Source organism: Tursiops truncatus, chromosome 16 (genome assembly GCF_011762595.2).
Source record: "Tursiops truncatus isolate mTurTru1 chromosome 16, mTurTru1.mat.Y, whole genome shotgun sequence".
Lineage (NCBI taxonomy): Eukaryota > Metazoa > Chordata > Mammalia > Artiodactyla > Delphinidae > Tursiops > Tursiops truncatus.
Window position 1 is genome coordinate 40,560,446 of NC_047049.1, and position 19,180 is coordinate 40,579,625.

Here is a 19,180-nt window from a genome sequence, read left to right on the forward strand (position 1 = left end):
AGTGTTGTTTGTTTAATAGGTCAACATATACATACGAAAAATTTGAAAAACTTTCTATTGTACAATAAGGAAAATAGGCCCATGATTCTACATAATTTACAGAAGGTCCCCACATTAACTATCACTCTTTGTAATTCAGTCTTTCATTTAAAAAATCAGGATGGTATAGACAGCAACTGTATAAAACCGTTACCTGTAAAATCCTCTAATATAAATTTTTCCCATTTTTTATGAAAAGTAAAATTACATGCACCAAAACAAGTTCTGTGAAGCTAGAGATGAAAAGTAATCTATGTTAATCAACAAAATATAAATGCTTATTTAGTAAATATTATTTCTTCTTTATTAAAATGAAAAACATTTCAAGGCCCCAAAAAACAGCTAAATGTTTAAATGACGTTATATAGTGAATTGAGAGTCTGTCCAAAAAGAAAGATATTTATTTGGGAAGAACAATTAGTTGATACAAATGTGAGTGTAAATCTGTCTCTTTTTAAACTTTAAAGCCTACTGTTCAAAGTTTTAGCTTGTGCATGATATAAATCCCATACGTTGTTTTCTCAGTGACAATAAAAAGGGCAGTTTATTAAAAACTGAAGTAAAAACAAAATAACTTAAAAAAAATCAGTCACAGTTTTGTCATTGGTATATGGAGGTTGTTCCAGGGACCCATCCAAAGCTCCTCGTCATCTGACTGCGTGTGGTCACTATGGAAGTCCAGAACCTCCTTGATGTTCTTACTGTCAACCATGGACTCCTGTTCAACTGTGCTTTTCAGCCTGTTCCCCAAAGGCTTCACTGTTGTACTGTCAGTCCCCACGTGGTAAGGGGCAAATGTAACCAGAGTTGGTCTTGTGTTCATTTTCTCAGTAGAAAATGGCCCCTTTGATAATGTGTTCAAGGGGACATTCTCTTCATGTGTCACTGCCAACTTGTCTAGTTTCTTAAAGTGCCTCCCCAATTGAACAGGGGAAGTAACTTTTAAGTTATCAGTGAGGCAGGCACGGCGGGTTCTCACCACAGAGCCATTCTGTGCAATGTATATATTGCCATTGATATTACTGTGGATATTGGGGTTGTGAAGACGGTTTCTCTGACATTCAGGAGCACTGTCTTCTCCAGCTGAGCTACTTTCATACTCTCGATCAACAACTAACTTTATCATTCTTTTTCTTGCCCACTGTCAAAATAAAAAAGCATGAATCATTATCAAAGGAATTAAAAGGGTAAAGAGTACAATGCCTGCAAAATTCAAAACCTTTGACAGAAAGCTATCAAAAGTAACAACCCAAGAGGTAGAGGGAAGAACCTTTTTATTAACATCAGTTTCTCTTCCACAAATTCTTCATTGGTTTGAGAGCTTAATAACTTCTGAAAAATTTTGCTAGATTGGAAAGTATACATTTCAGGAAGTACTTGTATTATTTTAGATCAAATTACTGCTATACTATGAAAAAAAAGTATACTGGTTATATTTAAGAATCTGATCCGTTCTTTGACAGTTGCTATACTTTTCAGGAATGTTAAATTGAAGGGAAAAACCCAGCATTATTAGTATATTCTGTTCATGCTAATACTTCCATTTCCAATATTTTAAAGATATTTTTAAACCCACAATATTGTAATTCTTAATTAATCCTCCATTATTAGCCAAACTTTTTGTATAATTTAATGCATTTATTCACTTGAAGTGTCCTGGTTTTCTGGATCATCCATTTAAATATATGTTAACTTAAAAGAAAATATCTTCCCATCCTGCACAATTTATTTTGTAATACACAAAACAGAAAACTAATGATTGTAAATTTTCCTTTAGTAAGCAACTGGAACACAATGGAAATTTTCACAAATTTATTTTTCTTTTACCAATCCACATTAGAAATGACAAGGTGCAGAGGTGAAAAACTCCTTGGTTATTCTTAAAATAGTATTGCCATTTTTGGGATATGTAAAGTACCAACATGTTGCACTAAGTAAGCCATGATTTTGGATTTCCAGATATATATTTCAAAATTATGTTACCCAGAAAAAAAATTTATAACTGTTACAATTCAGTTTTTTTCTAAATCCACTTTAATTCCTATCCACAACAGAAGGGAAATGGTAATAACTTTTATTTTTTTAAATTTATATCATTTAACTTCTAATATTTGAAACTGCCAGCTATAAACCTAATTGAACATGTTCATGATATTTTTGATAATATGTTTGCCATCTGAAATGTACATATATGCAAAAGTAGTCTTGTAGAGATCTTATTTGTTACATATTGTCCTAAGGATTTAAGATGATACAAAACCACTATATATATATATATATATATATATATATATATATATATATGTGTGTGTGTGTGTGTGTCTATATATATATATATATATATATATATATATATTCATATAGTCCATTCCAGTAGTCAGAGCATTACTGGCAATACATAATGCCACATTGCATTAACAGAAATCACACTATGAAATATTAAATACTGATTAACTGATTGCATGTCTTCTGAATTACTAATATAGGAAAGATCAGTCAGATTTACCCTAATATATTCTGATATACAAATCTGTTTGGATAGCATATATATTCACTTCTCTGGCATGCTTCTAAATCTTAAGTCAGATCAGAATTATGATCAATTTCCTCCCCTTCAAGTGTCATTTCAGAGAACACACAGAAGGCACTGCACACAAGAGCACTCATCACTGCAAAACTTTCACCTACTGTGATCTCTTTTAAAGTGCTGTGTTGTAACCTTCTGAGCTTGCTCCTGGAGGCTTCTTTTCGTTTGCCTGCTTGCTTGGGTCATACTCTGGCACCTGAAAGCCCCAAGGACCTCCAGACTGACTTTCACTACTACTGCTACTCATACTTGATTCTGACTCCTCCTCACTTTCCACACCTCCTTCCATTGAAGCTGATTCTGCACTGCCCTCCTCAGTGATGTCTTGAGATTCGAGGTCCGTGGGCTCTTCCACAGGGGCCAGCTCACTTTCCTGTTCTGCTGGGCGTTCCTCCTCTTCTTCCACGTTCCGTTCTTCTGGCTCTTCAGGTAGCTCCTCTTTTCTATCTTTGACTTTCTGGACCTCTTCAGCAATGGGCCTTCTTCTTGCAAGAAAAATGTTCTTCCTTGCCTTTTCTCCTTCTGACTCCGTGGATTCTTCTGATTCAGGGGTAGAACTTTCTTCCTCCTCAGAGGGTGTCTCTGATTCAGACTCTTCTGTCGTCTCAGACTCACTGAACTCGGATTCCTCTTCACTGTATTCAGTATAGTCACTTGAGGATTCCTCCTCTGACTCTACCGTGCTTTCTGTAGCTTCCTCTTGGTCCAGTGTTAGTTTCAAATAATCTTTATCTTCTGCCTCAAGGCGTCTCTGCCACTCTTCATCTTCAAGGTCAATGACGCCTCTTCTATCAGCTAGTCCTCTAACTTTCTTAAAAATCATGGGGAATATCCTGGCACTCTTCCACGTCGTATATGTTGGCTCAGCTGCTGGTGGCTTTTCAATAGTGACAACTACTTCCTCCTCCTCACTAGGCTCTCTAATTTCAACTTTTGGTTTTTTAACTTTCTTTGCCTTTTCCTGAAAATCACGAAAATGCAATTGAAGTGTCAGCTGGGGAATGGTTATGATGTGACCATGTCTCACACAAGTTAAGCAAGAGTGAATCTGCAGGCTGACAGCTTCATGCAAGTTATAAAACTGGTTTCATAGAACAATCACACAATTCCCTACTGTTTATCCCCACTGCATATAGGCAGAAGGTGTTCAAGGAAATGTAAATTATTTTATTTTAGCTTTTACCTTATAATACCAAAATTTAATGCTTTCTCATTTTTTCTTACTCAAAATTTATTTTGCACCTTAGATCAAAGGAGAAAGAAAATTAATCATTACCTCTTCCCTCTCCCATCCCTAGACTTTGATTAATAGTTTTATGTATTTGCTTTAACAAAATTTTAAGCAATCAGGAAATTATGATAGCTTATCTGAATAGCTAATGTAAAATCTGACTATTTGTAAAATTTTGAACAGGGTAAAAGTACAGTGACATTAAAACTTTTTTCTTTAAAATTTTTGGATAAGTATTCCAAATAAATATTTCAGGCAAAGTATAAGAATTGATATAGATGAATTAAATGATGTAATTCCATTAAGAATACTGGTGGTTTTATTTTTCTCTTAATTAAAAGATTGATATTGTACTTTCATGAGTTTTAGGTTTGCTAGACAATGTGGGAGCATTTTGTTTTGCAAAATACTTTTTAACATATTTGATTATAATATCTTTATGGAATAACATTTAGGATTTTATAAAATATAAATTTTATTGTGGCTTTATTCCAAGTGTTTAATGTTTTATAGAAATAAATAAACTTATAAAAAATTTCTTTCTGTAGACAAGGCAATGGAATGGTTAGCGTTATTAAATTGTTCTATGGAAATCAACTACTAAGTGAATAGGATTTCTGAAATTTTGAAATGTTTTGTAGCCTGCTATTCAAATAGGGCTAAAAAATATTATTCTTGAAATATTAATATTCCATTAAAAAATTACAGTAATTACCTCTTCTTCCTCATATTCCTCCTCAGCTTCGCCAACCACCTCACCATATTCCTCTTGTCCAGTTGGTGGTAACAAACGACGGCGACTTCCATATTGAGGCATTTCATACCTGTAACAGAAACTTACAACTTTAAGCAGTTTTTCATTTGATCTGTATAACCATGACTGATCTCTGTTTTCTTCTTTTTCTTCATCATTCAATCAACAGATATTTATACAGCACCTGTTGGGCTCCTTGTAAACTAGTTACAAAATCACAGAGAAAGAACTACAACCTGATGACCAATGACTTTTGCCATAATGGTACCCTGGAATAACAAGAAAAAGAGTTATTTCAGATTTAAGTTTTAGGAGAGACTAAAGAGAAAGGAATATTTTTCCTTGACTAACTGAAGAATTTAGGGCACCAAATTGGTTCTTTCTGAAAGTATGATAGCTTATTCAAAACATAAATTCTCTAAGTTTATAGTAAAAATCTGCTTCAAATGTGATCTGTAATGGTCTTTATTTTCCTCTACTGTATGTTTAGAAAGCAGTTAACTTATGTGTGTAGAACTGACTTTCGAAATGCTTATTACCGGATTCTAAAGTATGTTTTCTTCGTTTCTCTTGGGCAAATCTTGAGGCTGATTGGTTAGATAAAATATTAAATATCTCATATGAAAGAAATGGTGAATTCAGGAATTGAGCAAATATGTTTGACTTCTATTTCTCATTTAAATAATTTGAATAATTTTATTGCATTTTTCAAGTTGTAGCCAATATCAATATAAACATCAAAACAGAATTCAATATAGAAACATGGTTAAACTTGATTGAAGCTAAAACTAGATACATAACTCATTTTCAAAAATGAAACTGATGAAATGACACTCATAAAAATGCTAGTAATAATAATCATTTAATAACACCTTATTATTCATAAAAATATTAAGATACTGGATAAAAAATCTGAAGATGTACCCATGCTCATAACTGTAATAATCTTGTCCATATTCCTGGCCAGGATCAATTCCAGACTCCATGGATAACTCCTATTATTCAAAAAGAGAAATCGCATTTGAAAATAAATTCTTATCACATTTCAGCTCAATGTCAGATTTCCAGACCTAGTATTCGATGACTCAAAACACTGCTGTCAAAATAACTTTAATTAAAAATGTTAGACATATTCAAATATATATATATATATTTGGCTGTAACTCTTACACAAAATTAAGTTATGCTATTAGAACTGAGGAGGGGGAAAGTAAATTTTGTCTAATGGTAAACCTGTTAAAGATAACAGATAAGCATACCATTTGTTCTTAGATAATTTTTAAAACTATCAATAGACAGTTAATATTTCAATCTAGTTAACACATTACTAACAGACTTTAGCCTTGAAGAAAATTATACCATTATCTTCAGCACTGTTTCATCATCCTGATAACAATTTTCTAGTATCTAGAGCTCTCCCATTCACCAAATGCTATTCTTATGAAAGGATCTGAAAATCATTTATACATTAATAAAAAATGTGCTAATATGCGATATAGCCCAAGGATATTTACATTTTAAAACATACTGCTAATTCTGAATTTAATTTTTTTTAAAGAAATTTGTCAGACAATAGGCCCTTTCAAGGTTTCCAGTTCTAAATTCCAGACAATATTGATTTTTGTCACTCTACACGTATGGAAAGATATTTTTCCTGAGACATACATATAGAACTAGCTTTAAATAACTATTAAATTCAATTTCACTGTATTTTCCTCTTTAACTCCATTTTAACGTTTAAATAAATTGAACTGCCAAGGTTTAACCAAATTAATTTACAATGAAGTAAGAAAAGGGAAGAAGGAAAACGTATAGGTATACATAGGAAAACCAGTGGATACTTATTTCTAAGATCATCTACTATTCATAAGAACTAATTTTGTTGATCCAGGTATAGTATTAGTTAGGAAAAAAAGTCCTCTGTGGACACTAATATATCATTTAAAAAGTGTGGAAATTCACAGCCTGCATGATGGAAATGTACAATAGACTTCACTTGTGCTTTGTTTGGCAAATATCATTTTAAAAAAGTGATTAGTTGCCCAAATGCTCATCAGAAAATGCTATTAAAGATCTGAGTTTTGATTTCTCTCAAAAAATAAAAAGATGACAACACTGGGCTCATATTTTTACACGTCATGAATTTAGTTGGTGGTACTACTCCTTAAAGCAATCATGTTTTCTCCTGGTTACTGCTGTATTCTCCACCAGACTATTTTACATCTACACCCCCAGTCACAATAGGATGCCCCATCTGCTCTTTTTTATTTTTACATTGAATAAACTCTGTTCATTTACATCACTTCCCTAGATTTTTATAAGTTTGCAATTACTCTACTAAATGTACTCTCTGATGCATTTGCGGTTACAAATACTTTGTGAATTAACTGCAAAGGAATCCAGTTTTGATGTTAAAAAGGATTCAGTTTACCCACAAGATTAACTAAAAGTAATATATATATAGATAGATAGATAGATAGATCAGCAATACCATCTTGCATCAAGGACATGGAGCTCTCATATACTTCTGGAGGGATTATAAATTAGCAAAACCATTTGGGAAATGTTTGGGAATAATACCAAAGTCAAATATATGCATCTCTTTTCACAGAAATTCAATTTAGTTCAGTCTACGTGCCCAACATATATATGTAAAATTGTTCACCAAAATGCATCATTTGTAACAGCCCAAAACTGGAACTGATGCAAAAGTCCATGAGATAAGCACACTACTACATCACATAGCAGAGATGAATCTCCCCAACAGAATGATGAGCAAAGGAAGTCAGGTACAAAATGAAACATGATTCTGTATTATTCTATTTATATAAACTTCAAAAACAGACAAACCAATCTGGTTCAATTGGCAGTAATCCCACTTCGGAAAAACCTCATTGGCTACAATATTGCTACTACTGAGCAATAAATGGCTATATTTAGAAGGAACTCATGCCATTTGTGACGACAACATGAAATGAACCTTGAGGGCATTATGCTAAGTGAGACAAGCCAGACACAGATACAAATACTGTATGGTATTACTTATATGTGGAATCTGAAAATAAAAAACCAAATTAAAAGCCAAACTCATAGAAACAGTAGAAAAGTGGTTGCTGAGTAAAGGAAATAGAGGAGATTAGTGAAAGTGTCCAAATTTTCAGCTATAAGATGAACAAGGTCTGAGCGTCTAATATAAAACATGGTGACTACAGTTGGTAACACTGTACTGTATGACTGAAATTTGCTAAAAGGATACAACTTAAATATTCTCACCAAAAAAATAATTTAAAAAAAGATAAATATGTGAGGAAGGATGTGTTAGTCTTTTCACAGTGTATACATATGTCAAATCACCACAATGGACACTTGAATTATCTTACAATTTAATTTGTCACTTATACCTTGATAAAGCTGAAATTAAATATACGTATTAAATATTTATCTTGGGAAAAAAGCTAGGTGAGTGGTTAGGGAAAGGAGAAATAATATCTGCATGTTAACATGGAGGGGCTACCGGAGAGCTAGTAGGGCATGAGCATGCTGTAAAAATTCATTTTGCTGCACTATATGATTTTATGTCTGCAGTTTTATTTCCAATAAAAACGTTTATTATAGGAAAAGTTTTATTGTAGGAAGCCAATTCAGACCAATAAGAAATTGGGACAAAGTTAAAGTCTAAGTTTGACTTATTCAAATTTTAAAAATACACGTTTTTAAAACGTGTATTTAAAAAATACAAATTTAAAAAATTTAAAAAATACACGTTTCATATTGGTAGGCTTAGACCTCTGAGGCATCCAAAACCCAACGTAATTATACTGGTTTAAATGAAGCAAATAGGTCTCAGAAGTAATATTTAACTACTTGACCAATGCATGTTTTATCTAATACATAGGGAGACTGAGCAAAGACTGCCAAGTGATTTTGAAGTTGAAACCTAAATGTCCATGAATGGAAGAATGTATAAAGAAAATGTGGTACATAATGGAGTATTATTCAGCCTTCAAAAGAGAAAAAAGAAGGAACTCTTGCCATATGCTACCACATGGATGAAACTTGAGAACACTGTGCTAAGTGAAATAAGCCAGTCACAGAAGGGCAAATGCTGCATGACTTCACTTACATATGGTATCTAAAATAGTCAATCTCAGAGAAGCAGAAAGTAAAATGATGGTTGCCAGGTGATGGCGAGAGGGGGAAATGTGGAGTTGCTATGTAACAGGTCTAAAGTTTGAATTAAGCAAGATGAAAATGTTGAGATTGCTGTGCAGCATTCTGCTTATAGCTAACAATACTGTATTGTGAACTTAAAAATCTAAGAAGAAAGATCTCAAGTTATGTGTTCTTACAACAATTAAAAAAAACAAAGGTTTTGAAGTTGAATTCTAATAACTTTTAGCAATAATGAAAAATATTTATGGAAACATAATGCGACTGAGTGGATTTCAGATTTTAAAAGAATCAATTTACAGACACGTGCTTTTTCTTTTTCTCTGAACAGTAAATGAAACTTAGCTCTTGCTAGCTACAATATATATCTGGCATCAAATGACTTTAAAAAATACAATAGAAGGATAGAGCAACTGGGAAAGAGCCCAGGAAACTCAATCATAAATTTAATCTGTCACTCTGTATTCTGTAGGGAGAGACAGGAGCTAGTAGAAGGGAATACTCTGAAGGGTTGGTCTTGGATACTTATACCACCCAGAAAAAAAGAAAATGGAGGAAGGACTTGGTGACCATTAAGCTCCTTAAGTCAGCCCTAAAAAAGAGTGTAATATTGGCCTTTTTTGCTGTTCCACACAGTCCCTTTTGCCATCCACTTAGCAGGTAAATCCTAGAGTTTAGAAAATCATGCTAAGTAGCTTACTAAAAGGTGCTTTTATGGGCAGATCAAATGCTTAATGTTATTTTAAAAATTCATTTTTGCTGACCGCACACACACAGAATTAACCTAGTTTCTTACTGATCAAAGTATAAAAATTTATACTGATGCAAACAAAACAAGAAAAATAACTACCATTTACTGAATTTCTTCCCACTATGTTCCAGTTGCTGAGCTAGGAGCTTATATATGAAATATTACTGCCAACATTCTATAAAAGATGAAATTGATGCTTAGGAGGATACATAGCTTGACTAAGGCCTTGCATCAGGTAACTGGCATTTGGATTTTAACTCTGAGTTATCAGATTCAACAGTTTATGGAGAAGTCTCCATGGAAATTTTTGATAAAATGTATAGAAGTTGAATATTCCTGTCACTCAACCTCCCGATGATTTGGGGGAGTAAATTCTAACCACAAAATGCCTGTCTTTAGCAAAGTTAAGATTCTGTTGTTGAGAAATAGGAATAAAGGAATAATTTTTTAAGTGGAGCTTAGAAAATACTAAATTTTCCAAAGTAAGGAGATATTTAAAATTAACTTTAATATATATGTTTTTTATTTAGGAAGTATATATGAATAATAAATAAATAAAAATCATATGCATTTATTATATAACTCCAAATATCTTTTTTTCTTCTTTCAGAAGAAAATGTCATAAGCATCTTAAAATAGACATGTTCCCAAAGGCAGTATTTTGAATCACATTTCAATGATCAAAGTCTGTTTATCACAACCCAATTTCTACCTTTGTTATTTTAGCACAGATGTCCGCGTTCTTTCTTCAGACTTTGCCTAACCTAAGTCTGATCTCAAGAACAGTTCTGATGAATCTAGATTCACTAAGATAACTGACAGATCAGGTTCATGACTCGCTTCATTTAATGCTTGCTTGTTTTTAATAGGAACAAAGGTCTTATTTATCTAATTCCCAGAGAGTGAAGCTAAAAATTTGGAATTTCAGTCACCAGAAAACAGCAGAGAGGTGATTTGCTTGCTTATTTATTTGCTTATTTGTTTTCATTTAAAACCACCTCTTCTCTTCCTTGTAAAATTATGCCATACTGGCAGCCACCCACCCTGCCCACATGTTAGATGGACCTCAGAGTCACATAAAGTATTGTCAAGACTCAATGAAGGTTGAAAAGAAAAAGAAAATTGATACCTCTGGTTTAAGGAGAGAAGGCCTCAGCAGTTGTTGTTGCTGCCAAAGGAAAGTAAAATAGAAAAAGGTTTAGAAAATAATTCAGGTGGAAAAAGTAGATTATCATTGAAAAGAGAGAAAATAAGGCCACAGCTTAAAACTGGTTACCTTGGGATATGATTTATTATTCATGTGATAGCTACTAACAGCATTAAATAATATTTTGACTATTAATGTTAGAACATAATTAATTAATGTGCTTTAATTTCATCGTTTTAATTAACATCAAAGCTAATAATCTTAATAAATAAAAATCTATAAATAACTTTTTGGTTTAAGCTTCATAGTACAAAGAGTCATTTATGGTTCTGAAGCACTTTAAGTATCACACAATTCTTTTTAGCAAATTTAACCTTGTTTTAAATTGGCCCTCTTTTTTTCTCCCCGGTCATATTAGGTATAATCATATTATATATACATAATCAGGAAGAAGGGTAGGGCACACAAAATAATGATATGGTTGTAATATATTCATCATTATATTTAAGACATGCTCCCCATTTTTCTTTTTACCAAAATGTGGAATGCTTGAACTCAAGCATTAAGCACGTTTTCAGAAATTCTTTTGTGATTAAAGAAATTGTCCTTCCTCAGTTTTTGCAGAGATCATTTCCCACTGCCCCCCATTTCACCCATATTTTTCAAAAAACAGAGTCTCTATTGATCTGTTTCATGATAACTTATACTTTAACCAGATGAAAACAAGATACACAATTTAAATTTTGGCGTCTCAACTCTTGAGGGGAATAGTTATACAACATAAATCTTAAAGTAAGCATTGGGAAAGCGGACAGAGAAGTTCAGGGAGATAATCCTACCAATGAACCAACTGTTTGAAATGGCCAATAGAACAACTATTTGACTGAAGGGATAGATTTTCCATGATACAGATGTTAATGAGTTAGTGCAGTTAAGGTATTAACTTAAAGGGGTAGGAAGTTGAAGTTAGAGATATTCTGATTCAATCTGCTAGCTGTTATAATTATTCCTGAAAATCAGTTTTTCTTAAATGCATTCATTTTGATTTCCAAAAAACCTAGGACGTATGAATTCTAAACTGTTAGCCAATTAAGTCATATGCTTATTTCATTCTCTTAACTGAAGAGCTGTATGCCAAACCATACTAACTTCTCAGTGATTCATTGATAGCACCACTTACAGCATTATTCACCAAATACCATTGGCCAGAATGCCCAGTATCTTCTTTGTGGACTGAGAATCAAATTAACACAAAGAAAAGCCACAGCTTTCTAACAGTCTGACTTGTTTTTAACTTTTCAAAAGCTCAAGCTCAAACATGGTAGGAATGAGCCTTGGACTGATTAAAAAAAAAAAAAGTATCTAAATTAGAAACAGTTTCTAGATTAGATTTATAGCCTTAGAAAAATAAATTTGGGGGAATGTCACAATATTGAGAGAGAATAATTCAGGAAAAAATAAATTTATCTTTGAAAAGGCAGTTGATCTTTATTCACCCATTGAATAATAGACTTAAAACCCCAAAACAAAGAAGCAACAGATATACAAGAAAATAAATAGCAAAGCATACTTATGTTTTGTTAAATGAAAATACCCTCATTTTGAAAGAATGTAAATCAGTCCTGCCTATAACATAAATATTGTCCTAATAAGCTTATAATGTAACATAACACCATAAAGCCCTTACCTCTGATGTATAACCTCTCCTGCAAGGCAGAAACGAAGAAATCAGTATTAAACATCTTGGATTTTCAGATTGAATAGAATTATAGATAAGGGTAACTTAAGAAAATCAGAGAAAAACTGAGAAGGCAAATTTTTCTAAAATGTTGTCTCAGTGAGAAATATATTTTGTGGCAGTATCAAGACAGGAGAATCAAGGTTTCATGCCTGCATTATTAAAAATAATTATCACGCCAGACCCTCATTCCATATGAACACCAAACTATTCACAATCTATTTTATCTCAATGGTGTTTAATAACATACCTTGACATACTTTGACTCTGTTATGATCAGTTGTATTAAAAATATTCTACATCATGTCTGTCCTAAACAAGTCTTGATACATGTAAGATACTCATTTGGGGAAAAGATATGCTTCATACATGAAAAACATACCGGTACAGGACAAAAAAAAATATCTCCATGACTAGAACATATTCTTCCAAATGCTTGTAAGATTTTTTTGTCTGTGTCCATTTATTCTAAAAATAATAAATGCAAAATATTAACTGGCCTTTAAAGGTCAATTACATTATTAAACATGAAGTAAAAAAGTTTTTAGAGATATAATAGCCAAACATTCAATATTACCTAAAGATTTATAAAGTTAAATGGACAAGTAAGTGAAACAGTAGTTGACTGTACTTGAGAAGGAAAAAAGCATGGAATTTTTTCAATGTTGAATGTCATTAATTATGAAGATTTTTCATTTATTATTCATTAAACACTTGACCTAAAGTATAAACCTGGTGCTGTTGACTATGCTATATGAAATTAATAAACAACTGCAATGAAGAGTTATTATGAAGACTTTCTAAAGTTCAGCAAAACAATCTGTAGAAAATTTATTTAAAATATTTCAAGGACTTTGAAAAATAAGTCTGCTTATTTGAATGCATCTTAAGTGCTTAAGGCATTGTTGATTGAAATGGCTGGAAATAATGGTAATACAATGCTTATACATATATATTGCTATCAGCAATTTATACAATAGTCCTCCCTTATCTGTGGTATCTCTATTTGCTACCTGCAGTCAACCATGGTCCAAAAACATTAAGTGGAAAGTTCTGGAAATAAAAAATTTGTAAGTTTTAAATTGCACTCCAATCTGAGTAGCATTATGAAACCTCACACCATCCTTCTCTGTCCCTCCCAGGATATGAGTAGGCCCTTTTTCCAGTATATCCATGCTGTATACACTACCCACCCATTAGTATAGGACAGAAAAGTGTATATAGGGTTTGGTACTACCCGAGGTTTCAGGCATCCACTGGGGGTGTTGCAGGGTGCTTATGTTATATGGTTCTGCCAATAGAGGAATGATAATCCTAAAGCATTTAGAAGTTTAGACATTTTCAGCTTTTACTCAATTTGTATCTTTTAGAGATATGTAGAGTTGAGAGCTCATACTTAGGTTTTAATAATGACTACTGAGTCACATATGTAATATAAAATATCCAATAAAACCTGTATTTTATTTTCTAGGATATTTAACTTGCTTCTTTTCATTAGCAATATTTTCCATAATGTAGGAACTAAAATATCAACAGATGAACTATACTTTTTTGTTGAACTATACTTTTTGAAACTTTTTGTTGCTTTTTATTTGGTTATTTGTATTGTTTGTCTTAGCTCAAAGGCAAAAAGTAACTCAGAAAAGGTAAACAGCAGAATCAATATGTGTAGTTATCTGTCTGCTTTCAATTAACATGACTTCCTATTGATCCTTATAAAGCCATTCATATGATATTGATACGTCGTTATGTAGTTTATATCCAATGTGTAGTTTTCATTTTACATCATTTGTATGTATTACTGTTTACTTTTAACAATAAGGATAATGTATGGTAACCTGTTTATGTCTTTTAATAAGGTACCTAATAATTTCTTGTGCACTAATTGGATCATAATAAATGCAGAATGAAAAAAGGGCATTCTTTTCTTAGAGGTTGGTTGTCAGGTTATGGGGGCTTAGGAGCTGTGGAGAGAAATAATATTTTGGCTTGTATACTCAAAGGATATTTTTAGGTCTCATGTAGAAGATGTTCCAATTGACTTTTATGATGAAGGAAATCTCTAAATATAATGTGTCAGTAAAAGACTAGATTAAACATAAAACATGGCAATGGACGTTTCATTTTAAAAGTGTAAGATGCAAGAGGGAGGGGGTATGGGAATATATGTATATGTGTAGTTGATTCACTTTGTTATAAAGCAGAAACTAACACTCCATTGTAAAGCAATTATACTCCAATGAAGATATTTTTTAAAAAAAGAAAGAAAAGAGTTCCCAGTCAAAAAAAGATACTAATAAAATTTTTAAATTATAAAAATATTATAAAAAGGACAAAGTAACAATAAGGCTATACATACCTACATAAAATTGTTATTTGGATTTCTTATATTTCTTTGGTAATTAGAGATTTCATTATCAAAGAATTCGAAGGAATTATCAAGATATTTCTTTCACATTTCCAAGAGGTTGATACAAAATAGCATAAACACACACACACACACACACACACACACACTTGCACATTAAACGCTTACACAGTTGTCAATAATACCTTTTCAGAGTCCGCCAAATAGCACAAGTTCTCATGCATATGACCAGCTGCCAACAAAAACTCCAACTGAAGTTTTTCAGTGAAAGAGAGAAAAAAATCATGTTCAAGAACCCCAGGAAAAAAAAATTACTCTTGATTTGGATGAAAAGAATCTGAAGTAGAGGAACTAATGAAAATAATTAACTTTACATTTTTTATTTGGTATTGTTAATTGGGGATGCCGAATCAAATTCTTGAAGAAATGTCACATAATATGAGTCAAACAAAACCAATGAAATGATGCATTCATTGTAGGGCTCTGAATCTATATTAATATACTTACAATGGCAATTATCAAGCAAGACTTTCCCTATATTTTAGAATTGTGTTTTTCTCTGTACAGACTTATATCTTCTAAAATATTAAAGCTGAAGGGTATAATAAACAATTACACTTGTATTCAAAGTGGGGATTTCCAGTAAGTAAAATTTATTCCATGTGTGAGATGGAAAAAACAAAGTAATTACTCGATGGTCCAGTGTAGCTTTCATTAGGACAGAAAGATGGTACTTAGCTTAGCTGATGCCTTTAAGAATTTAACAAGTTTAGCTCTAAGATGTAAGAACAACTACAACTACTGAAATTTCTACCTAGAGTATAATTTTTTATTTTCTTTGCCTAAACCAAAGAGGAAAGACATATATAAAACTGGTGACAGTTCACCAGATATATTCCGCTTGATTTCTATTTGAAATTTTTATATTTCATTTACATGCTATAGGCTAAATTTGGATGATTTATCCATAGCAATTAAAAGTAACTAGGAATAAAACTGAGAATGCATTTTTCTAAATTTTAATAACATAATAAGCACATTTTATACTATTGATAAACTTAATGGAAATATAATTTTCAACAATGAAATAACTAAATTCACACTAGATAAAACTTTGTAGGCATTTACTTAACCTTTTGCTGAAACGGATGAGAATTTATTTATTAAACTGGAGATAACTATTATTTTTGAAGGAGAATCTTATGAAAAAATTATAATTAAGGAGATGATATAATAATGTGAACAAGCAAAACTAAAGAGCACTTTAAACATTTGTGGGAACAATGAAATGTCTTACAGAAGTCAGCAACTCAAGATTTATTTCCATTATAAAGAAGGAAAGAGAAAGCACAATGAGAAATAAATAGAATAAAACAGCCATTGAAAAAAGTAAAAGATTTATCAAATGTATAAGCATACTAGGAAGATAAAAGCAAGCCAGAGTAAAGGGTGTTCTTATAAGAAAACAGATGCCTACATCTTATAGCACCTGAGATTTATTTTGGAATACCATGTCTGTCATCTCCTACATTTCTAGATACATAACATTTTACTTTGGTAGTATTTCTTCTTACCAAATACATAGGCTTCAAGGCAATAACAGAACATATGATATCATTTTTTAGCTTACTTGTAACAGTCTGCTGTTTTCCTGGAACACTCATATAAAACTATGATCAAAAAGCAAATGTAAAACTTAACATGATAAACAAGCAAGCCATTGATTTAAGTTGGATATCTAACTTTCATGCCCATATATGCCCATTGAAAAATAGATTGAAATTACTTACTTTTTAAATAAATGTAGACAAATAATACTACTTCGTAGTTAAGAAAATTAAGGTACATCTATAATATGAGTTAGTAATGGTGAGATTAATAATCTTTTAAATTAAAAATGAGGAAAAAACAGCATTGCATTGAGTTTCAAGTAAAAGAATGGAATCTTCTTTAATGTTCAAATTTGCCTCCACTTGAAGCTTATGGTCAACAAAAGAGTTGTCCATTTAAAACCAGAAAAGCAACATTACAGTGAAGTAAACTGACTGTGAGTTTGTGTTTCAATTCCCTCAACAATATTGTGCAAATTCTCCTGGTTTTGTTCAGATGTCATTTCCATATTTGTTGTCTCTGAAAGGCAACTCATTTGAAGTTTTAAGAGGTGTGCTGGTGGATTATTGTTTTCTATTTGACTGTACATGTTAGCTACTGACTTTTCAAGTTCTGCTAAGTTTTTTATATGCTTGAGGATGCCTTTTGGTTCCCTTTGAGGATTTGCATTACACACTGTTGTTGATGTTGACAGCTGTATTGCAGTGGACTTCATTTCCTTGGCTGGTGTCACATTGACAGTGCGTTTAATAGCTGGTGTAAACACACACTTCGTGGATGGAGCTGAAGTTGAAGGAGGCAGTGAAGAAGGAAGAGGAGGAGATGGTGGAGTAAGAGAGGGAAGTGAAGGTGGAGGAGAAGTAGAGGGAGGAGGAGGGGGAACAGATAGTGGAAGAAGTGGAGGAGGAGGACAAAGAGGAGGATTAGAAGGAGGGGAAGGAGGAAGACTGGAAAGAGCAAAAGGAGTAAGGATAAGAGGCACAGGAGGAGGAGGAGAGGTTTTTAATGGATGGGGAAGGTTTTCGAAAATGTCCCTTTTGGCTTCAAAAGTCATCATACAAGTGGGTGTCTCTCTGCTAAGGAGTGCAGAATTTAAAATGCAAGGCATTGACGGAGAAAGTTCCAAGGAACAGTCAGCAGGAGAAACAACATTAGGTTCTGATTTGAGTTCCACAGGTCTTGAAACAGTTGGCAAAGTGGAGAATGAGGGGTGAGACCAAGGAGAGGAAAGTGAAGAGTCTGAAGACAGAGATTGCAACTGTCCTGTTCCTTGTATAATCAGTGATTCACTTTGCCTTATTTCCTCTTCTTCTGTTACATTTGTGTCTTCAGCTGTAAGCAAGGGACTATTGTTACCTCTTTTGTTTGGATTGGTTCCAGTACTTTCATTTTCAGCTTCTTGCCTGTTGCTTTGCCTTTGCTTTAGAGCTATGGTTTCTGACCTATTGGGAAGTTCCCACATTGGTCTCCTAGGTAAGCAGACTGGCCGATTCCACGTCCTCTGAATCTTTTCTCTTGGTCCCCTCAGAAACTCATTCTTGGCTTGCGTTTTGGATAAAAATGACTCTACAAAATCTGTTCTTAGTAAAAAGTCTGAATTTGTTGGTCTTTGATCTGTATATTCCTTGTAAATGGTACTGTGGGTATATAAGTCATCATCATCAGACATCAGTGTGAATTCTCTTGCAGACTCGGGCCAGCTGTTCTTAACAGATCCATCTACATGAGTCTGCTTGTGAGCCTCAACAGTACTGGAAGAAAAGTGCTGATGTTTCCTGTCTTCTGAGACTGATTTATTTTCCCTGCTTTGTTGGAAATGGTAGAGAAGGAAAAGACTTGAAAGAAAAGAAGATAATGAAATGTAAGGAAACAGGTTGTGACATAGCTTTTATGAGAAAGATGTTTTTATGGTTCTCATTACTACTTCAAAATATAAAAGGCCAAATAACACTAATCTACTAAAGCAAGCCATTACTTTGATGTTTCTGTTCTCAAAAAAGCAGGGCAGGAAAAGCTAGAGAGCTGTGAGCAGCATGAGAAATTTTCATTTTTTAAAAAATGTGTCAATCTGCACACTGATTTTTTTTTCTTTTTTTAGTTTCCATGTGAAGCTTCCATGACGACACATTATAGTTCTCTCATGTATAAATCACAGTTCTCCAAATTGCAGACCAGCATGTTGGCTAGTGGTTTCATACCCTTTGCCTTGTTTAAGGATGCTCAGAACTGACTGTTTTGAGGAAAGGATCCTTAGCTGTATCTGATTCAGTACCTGTCCATTATCTCTCATTTTGGTAATTCTGTCCTGGAGCTAAAAGTACTCTCCTATTTGACATAAAGCTTGCAAGAGGATACAGAAAGAGCCCCTCAATTTTATGCTTAATAGTTTAAAAACACTATAGATATTACAAATAAGAAGAGGGGCTTCTGGTGTTTCTTTTGAACATGATATGGATCAAATTTCAATCAAGACTCACTTTAATGAAAAGATATACTAATACAACATAGTTTTGATATCACTGAAAGATTTGCTCAGGCATGGTCATTGAGTCATAGTGGCTATGCGTCATAGATAAAATTGGATAAGTCAAAGGACACAAATAAGTGTCTCTAATGAAAGCATTGGGACCCTTTCCCCAGAAAGACTGGGGACTTGTGGTTTTAAATAGTTTGTCATTAGACTTTGCTCTCAAGCTCAGAGTAACAGATATATTTTCGTTATTTAATATTTACCAACATAGTATAAATGAAATAAAAGGGAAATTTTTTGAAAAAAAATTAAAA

The 19,180-nt window shown here is 32.8% G+C and overlaps 1 protein-coding gene across 8 annotated transcripts in view; it reads right to left on the bottom strand.

The window, feature by feature from the left end:
• Positions 1-478: 478 nt before the first annotated feature.
• PCDH15 (protocadherin related 15) overlaps positions 479-19,180 on the bottom strand; it is a 727,135-nt gene continuing 708,433 nt past the window's right edge. For 3 of the 8 annotated variants that reach the window (XM_033841882.2, XM_019936551.2, XM_019936466.2), the window contains 2 exons: positions 4,573-4,681; positions 479-1,180 (listed from right to left, as the gene is read on the bottom strand). In XM_033841882.2, the coding sequence (XP_033697773.1) occupies positions 629-1,180; positions 4,573-4,681 (661 nt within the window). In that variant the 3' untranslated portion in view covers positions 479-628. Of the gene's footprint in view, positions 1,181-2,738; positions 3,588-4,572; positions 4,682-5,535; positions 5,607-10,661; positions 10,701-12,366; positions 12,386-14,970; positions 15,037-19,180 lie in introns of those variants that run through there. The other 5 variants (XM_033841880.1, XM_019936415.1, XM_073793727.1 and 2 more) reach the window with 4 other exon arrangements.